Source organism: Triticum aestivum, unplaced genomic scaffold, assembly GCF_018294505.1.
Source record: "Triticum aestivum cultivar Chinese Spring unplaced genomic scaffold, IWGSC CS RefSeq v2.1 scaffold171234, whole genome shotgun sequence".
Lineage (NCBI taxonomy): Eukaryota > Viridiplantae > Streptophyta > Magnoliopsida > Poales > Poaceae > Triticum > Triticum aestivum.
The window spans coordinates 3,668-11,417 of NW_025231405.1; the positions used below are offsets into that span (position 1 = coordinate 3,668).

General features: G+C 40.2%; 1 protein-coding gene across 1 annotated transcript; it reads left to right on the forward strand.

Annotated features, from left to right (window-relative positions):
• The first annotated feature begins 3,014 nt into the window (after positions 1–3,014).
• LOC123175796 (probable jasmonic acid carboxyl methyltransferase 2) lies at positions 3,015–4,880 on the forward strand. Its single transcript, XM_044590319.1, has 4 exons — positions 3,015–3,235; positions 3,453–3,842; positions 3,918–4,184; positions 4,281–4,880. The coding sequence occupies exons 1-4, from the start codon at positions 3,176–3,178 to the stop codon at positions 4,620–4,622; spliced, it is 1,059 nt and encodes a 352-aa protein (XP_044446254.1). The 5' UTR covers positions 3,015–3,175; the 3' UTR covers positions 4,623–4,880.
• The last annotated feature ends 2,870 nt before the right edge of the window (positions 4,881–7,750 follow it).

Consider the following 7,750-nt stretch of genomic DNA (forward strand, 5'->3'; position numbering starts at 1 on the left):
GTTTCGTTATTCAGATGCTAAGAAAGTTAGACTATTAGTACACAAAAATCTATTTCTAATGTGGCATGCGCAATGTTTTCTTTTCGTTTCAAAATATTCCGCGTGGTAATTCATAATGAAAGATAAGAGCAAACTTATGTGCCATTATAGAGGGCATCCAACTTTCAATAAATATTTTAAATGTGAGACATTTTAAATTCATTCTGAAAGATACGAACAAATAAGTGTCAATGATTCTACTGCAGGGCTATTTGTGTAAATATTTTTATCGCACTATCAATGATTGTACTGTAGTGCTATTCGAGCACATGGGTGAGAGGTTGGTGATTTCTTAGCTCCACTATTACAGGACATGTAATATGGTTTTGATAAATCTTTACATCGTTCGGTATGTGTGATGTGTTTGCAAGATATCGACTGGTAGTGCCATATAATTGAAAACAGATCCGGGACACAGGGCTTGGTGTATCGAAATTGAAAAGTGATCAATGACAGATGGCATACGCACTCTGCTCTTGGCATCTTAGTTGACACAGAGAATGCAGGTGTAAGGAAGTACATGCCAAAACCAGTATGCACTAGGGCTTCGACCTTGACGTATAGATGTGAATATATGGTGGTCTTCTTAGAACCATAATCTCATTATTCCTTTTCATTGGAGCTTAACTCACCAATGAATTTCTGATTTGCTGCTTTCAATTCTCATGTTTTTTTCCTTTGTATATATTTAGTCAATTGCAAAGGATTAACATGTTATACTTTTGGATTATACTTGGGCACTTGGAACAAGATTTAATTTAGACATCATTGTGCCCATCGGGTATTCCTATAAAGCAGTGCCACTGTGGTGTAGACAAACAAAAATTAGATGTCTCTTTGTGTTAGGAACAAAAGTCGCTTCCAGGTTATAGATTCATCTTCCCGTAAGTTCTTTTTCTAACAATTGTTAAGTTTGGATGGTAAATATGCAAGATTTGACATTAGGAGCCCTTATTGTTGTTGCCGCGCAGGTTATATAACAAGTGTTCACCTTGATTTTGTTTTGTTCTATTTCTCATTTTAAAGCTTTCACTAATTTAAAACTTCTCTAATTCTTCACCCGCAAAAGAACTCTCTAATTCTATTTCTGTGTGGAAATTCTATGTGAACCAATAACGTATGATATGCTTTGAGTGTTGCTTTTATTTGGCATGCTATGTACATGATAAAGAGGTTATTACATTTCTTTAGAAATTAGAAACATTTGATTTCCCCGTTTGACTACTGTTGTTGGCAAATTTTATGAAACTGGTTGATACCGAGCAACATGATAGTTGTCTCTCCAGAGAGTTTACATGGATTTGGATTCACCAAGATACAATAGATCATTAAGATGTAGACTAAATTTCGTGCGACACTACATATAAGGCTTCTATGGATGGTAGCAAAACTGAATTCTGCTATCTCCATCCCACATTAGTTGTCGCTCAAACGGATGTATCTAGCGCTGAAATACATCAAGATGCATCCATTTCAGTGACAACTAATATGAGACGGAGGTAGTATTTGCTAATAAGTATCTCTTTCAAGATATACTTGAGAAGTAAATAGTGTGCAACACATTTTATGCAAAATATTACATACTAATTTGATGTTGTAATTAAACCTATAATCCAAGCAAAGGACTTCGTAAATGCATAAGCAACAACTGGATCAGAAAGTATGGCTGATTAGCGCTACGTTATTTGTCCTAAAAAATAGGACATTTTAGAAACTAGCATGGTCAAGAAAATTATTAGTGAAAACTATATTCATGAAAATTTAAATGGTACGTAAAAAGTTAAGAAGACATGTGCATAAATTGACACACTAAGTTAGGTCCACAACTGGAATATGATAAAAAAATGCAGTTTTTTTCTTGACAGATATATAACATAACCCATGCATAGACAACCTAAAACCGAACTACTTTAATGGTAGTAATTGTAAATATTTTTTCTTAATATTTATACCAAATAGGCATTTATTACACTAGCCCGTGCAACTGCACGGGTTGACGTCTAGTATCTCTAATTTTGATCCTTATTTTCCTTTTAATATATGAATAGATTATTGATTTGATTTGTATAGTTTACATTAGATTGGTGCAATTTGATGAACTTGAAATGTTTTATGTTGGACATTATAATTTTTTTGACTTCTTGTTGTTCACCGGTTGAATGCACGGGCACTTTTGCTAGTACACGCTCCATTCCTAAATACTACCTCCGTCCGAAAATACTTGTCATCAAAATGGACAAAAATGGATGTACCTAGAACTAAAATACCTCTAGATACATCCCCTTTTATTCATTTGGATGACAAGTATTTCCGGACGGAGGGAGTATATATCTTTTTAGAGATTTCAATATAGACTACATACGGATGTATATAGACGTATTTTAGAGAGTATTCACTTATTTTGCTCCGTATGTCCATGTTGGAATCACTAAAAAGAAATATTTAGGAACGAGGGAGTACTATTTAAAGGGTGTATGCTAGTTCATTACTCCCTCCGTCCGAAAATACTTGTCGCGAAAATGGATATAAATGGATGCATCTAAAACTAAAAGTCGTCTAGATACATCCATTCCTCCGACAAGTATTTCCAGACGGAGGGAGTATTTCTCTGCTGATGCATTAATTGTTCAGTTGCTCGTGTCCAGTGCACAGTGACAATTTCAAGCACTGTTGAGCTGGATAAGCACTAAGAAATTTTGAAGTTCAGAGTTACTGTAAATGAAATGAAACAATGTACACCACTCCTAAACATAAGGTTGGTTCTGTGCTGCTCCGAAATATATGAGAACGTTTTTTCTCCATTTCTTTTCCCCCATTGGATTCCATACTGAATAGTTTAACCACATCAGATTCGCAGGTCTGCCATTGTAAAATAAAATCATGCCTCTGCTAGCTACATGCGGTTAATTATTATGCCCTTACTGAAGGCAAATAAATGCAGACAACCAACATTTCAGCCTCATAATTGGCTGGTCCAGAGATTGAAAATAAGGCCCTACTATTGCCGCAGAAGCACTAAAAGGACATCCCCGTTGATGAATTGAAAAAAGAAGTAGGCATTCCTAATCTGGTTTCTACACATCCAAGATCTGGAGTTTAGCCTTGCTCCAAGCAAAGCCATAGCCTCCAAAAACAAATGGTGCATATGAATCAAGGGCAAGGGGAGACAAGCTATGCTCGTAACTCCAGGATTCAGGTACCTTCTCCTCTCTTGATTAATGCACTAAATACTGTTTCTATGGTCTGCTGTTCTGTTCTTTGATACTTGCCTTCTCTACCACTCTTTCATCATGAACTTGTTCAAAGCATAGAGCATGCATTATATTAGTGAGACTTAGAAAATTAACTGGGGAGGTTAAGAAGCACACCAAGAGATTACGCTAGAGTTTCTGATAATTAGAACTTGGTTGCAGAATGCTCAACAAAACAGGATGAAGCCCCTGATAGAAGGGTCCATCTTTGAGTTATGCAGCAACAACACCTTGTTCCCTGGAAAGATACTGATCGCAGACTTGGGCTGCTCCTCTGGCCCAAATGCGCTTGCACTGGTATCGATTGCCGTCGAGGCCATCCACAGCTATTGCCTTCAGTTTGAGCAGACACTACCGGAAGTGTGCGTGCTACTCAATGACCTGCCTGACAACGATTTCAACACAGTGGTGAAGAGCCTGGTCACACTCCGTCAAAGCAAGAAGCCCAATGTTTTGACTGGTGTCACGCCGGGGTCATTTTACGAGAGGCTCTTCACTAGTGGCTCAATGCATCTTATCTGCTCATCCAACAGCCTGCATTGGCTCTCAAAGGTGCGAGTTTGACACTACTCGATCAATCGATCCAGTGGATTACTTGATTTTGTAAGCAAAACCTTGTCTTTACAGGCTCCTGAACATCTCACAAGGAACCAGATCCCGGCGTATGACATGGATGAGCATGCTAGGTGTGAAAGCCTCCCTATTGTCCTCGAGGCTTATGCACAACAGTTTATGGAAGATTTCACACTTTTCCTGAAGCTAAGAGCCAAGGAATTGGTTCCAGGAGGCCGAATGGTTGTTTCCCTTGTAGGGAGGCATTCTGATGTGACCGCCTCCAAATTCTCTCACCTCTGGGAAACTGTAGCTCAGATTCTAAGTGTCATGGCCTCAGAGGTACATTATTTACCTTCTTTTTCTAGTATTTGCAGCATTTGATAATCCACTTGTGAGTATTTGAGCTCCTGATCGATCTTATGGTATGGTTGACAGGGTGTGATAGACAAAGCCAAGTATGATTCTTTCTACGTGCCGATGTATGGAGCATCCAGTGAAGAGTTGATGGAGATCATCCAAGAAGAAGGCTCCTTCTCAATCACGGACATGCGGGTATATGACCCCGCAACTGATATGAACAATGCACTCTTTACATCAAGTTGGTTCATAAATCATCTGAGAGCCATATTTGAGCCTATAATAGTCGAGCATTTCGGAGACGTCATGAATGAATTTGTGAGAACTGCGGAGCAGCGCTGGACCCTCGAGGGCAGCGTGCAAGACGAGCGTGCCAAATACCCGCGAGCTATGCAGGTCGTATCGCTTGCGAAGGCATGATGATCAGGTACACCCCATTTGATGCGACTGTCTTATTGCTTTCTTTGAGGCTACAACGCGTGCCCACTTGATAACTTGAACTACATCCAATGACGCGACGCGACTGTACAATTTCTTTCTTGGGGGCAACAATGTCTGCCCACTTCGTTATGTAAACTGCATGCTGTCATGTGCCAGCTATTTCATTATGAATCTCTGTGTTTAGTGTGATATGTACTCCCAGCGTTCACAAATAATGGATGTTTTGGATATATTTAATATGGACTAGACAAAAGGAGGATTAATTAACGGAAAAGGTATTTGCCGAACATAGCTCTTTGGGGACAGATCCGAATGCATTAGGCGACGTTGGGTCGCAATCCGGCGGTCACCTTTCTGCATATTGTCGCAATCGCCTTTGAATGTTGTTGCTTTCCACTCGTGGTCCTCCCCACAAGCAACGCTTAATACCCTTCCACAGGAGCGTTGTCTTTGTGCCGGACGATGTTAGGCACCCGCCATAGCTATTTTGGAAAAGTTCTAGTGGCGGGTGAAAAAAACGCCAGCCACTGCTAAAGTCTCATCAGTGATGGGAACTATTTCTCACCTGCCAAAGCTAAAGTTGCACAGAGTAAGCCGTGGGACAGAAACAGCACTGGCGGGTATTTTATGGCGCCGGGCATTTAACACGCGCCACAACTTTTTAAAATTTTCCAAAGTTAGTTGTGGCGGGCAAAAACTACCGCTAGCCACGGGTCTCGCAATTATGGAAAAAAGTGCTTGCCTGTATCATGTTCATTAACCCAGATCGTAATCTCAAGCTTGAGCATGGCGCTTTCAGTGGTGTATATTCAACATAGAAAAAGTTTGAAGGCGAAATACTAAAAAAAACAGAGTTCTATCTATAGGGCAACTCAAAAAGTTGAAAATTTTGAGCATGAAACTTTGGACGGCATGTATTAAACATAGAAAAAGTTTGAAGTTGAAATGATGTAAAAAAAATCTGTTCCATGTGGTAGGCTATTGTTTCCGTTCGAAACCCTGACACTTCACCGAAGAGTGTTCGATTTGTACATGAGGTGCGTCAAGTTTTTGTTGTAATGCACTCACATTTTTACCACACCCTACGGTTGTTCTGTGAAGGCACCATGCCAATTTACATCCATTTTGGAGTTCGTTTGTGCACTACTTGGAATGGAAGAGTGTTTTGCCATTTTTAGTGGCCGGAAAATCAATTAATGCTTCGAAAATAGCAAAACAACTCAAAAGTGGCCAAATTTGAGCATGAAACTTTAGATGAGGTGTATTAAACTTAGAAAAATCTTTAGTTGAAATAATGTAAAAAAAACAATTGAGTCCCATGTGGTAGGTTGTGGTTTCCTCTTGAAACCCTGACACATCACCAGAGTGTTCAATTTGTACACGAGGTGTGTCATGTTTTTGTCATGATGCTCTCAAACTGTTTGCCACACCCTACAGGTGTCCTGTGAAGGCACCATGCCAAGACTCGTCCATTTTGGAGGTCATTTGAGTGCTATTTGAAATGGAACAACGTTTTGACCTTTTTAGTGGCCGGAAGTCAGTTACTACTTCGAAAATAGCAAAACAACTCAATAAGTGGAACTTTGGATGGTGTGTACTAAACATAGCAAAACTTTGAAGTTGCAATGATGTTAAAAAGGTTGAGTGTTGTGTGCTAGGTTGTGGTTTCTGTTCGAAACCCTCACACTTCGTCGGAGAGTTTTGTCGTATTGACCTCAAATTTTGAGCACACGGTACATGTGTCCTATTAAGGCACCTTTTCAAGTTTCAACAATTCCTGAGAACGTCTGCGTGCTATTTGAAACGGAAGAGTGTTTTGCCCTTTTTAGTGGCTGGAAAATCAGTTAATGCTTCGAAAATAGCGAACCAACTCAAAATATGGCCAAAATTGTCCATGGGATTTTGGATGGGCTGTATTAAATATAGAAAAAGTTTGAAGTTGAAATGATGTAAAAAAATTGAGTTCCATGTGGTAGGTTGTAGCTTCCGTTCGAAACCCTGACACTTTGCCAGAGAGTGTTCGATTTGTACATGTGGTGCGTCAAGTTTTTGTCGTAATGCTCTCAAATTTTGAGCACACCGTACATGTGTCCTATGAAGGCCCCATTACAAGTTTCATCCATTTCGGAGATCCTTTGCACGTTATTTGGAACGGAAGAGCATTTTCCCTTTTTAGTGGCCGGATAATCAGTTAATGCTTCGAAAATAACAAACCAGCTGAAAAAGTGGCAAATTTGAGCACGGAACTTTGGATGGTGTGTATTAAACATAGGAATAGTGTGAAGTTGAAATGATGTAAAAAATCAGTTAATGATGTAGAAGAGCATATTCAGTGGCAGGCCTGAGTAAATACCTGGAACTGATAGGTCATTAGCTGTGGCAAGCATTGGGCCATGTCCATCACTGCTTGGCCATGCGGATACCATTTTAGTTTCCCCCCAAAACCCTTGCAAACCAGATTGAAACCATATTCATTGCCCCACGCCCAAATCGCACAGTTGCCTTCCTCACGGTTGTGGCCGTCCTCGCCGCCATGGCCGTCCACCGTCACGCCCGTCCTAGGTCCACTATCGCGCATGTCTGCTGTCGCGCGCGGATGGCCAGAGCATTGGCTAAGCTAGACAAAACATCGACCGAGACTAAAATCATGTTGAAGATTTATCTGCCAACATGGATGAACTTGGTGGCAGAGTAACTCATGCTTACACTAGTAGAAAACGGAGCTACATTACCGGTTCATAGGGGTCAGTGCCGATTCGGCAACCGGCACTAAAGTGTGGGGACTAAAGGTCCCCCTCCCCTTTAGTACCGTTTCAGCCCGAACCGGCACTAAAGGGCCACCATGTGGCAGGATCCAGCGTCGGGGGCGGGGAGACCTTTAGTACCGGTTTTTGTGCCACCAACCGCTACTAAAAGCTTTAGGGGTTTTAGTTTTACTACTTATTTTCCCTTTAACCCTTTAATTTTGTTTTTTCCATTTAATTTAGAGATTGGTTTCCATTTATTCTCCCATTCATAAATTATATAATAACTCATCATCATCATCATATTAATATAAAAACTCTTGCATCATATCATCACCAACAACATATATATATATATATATA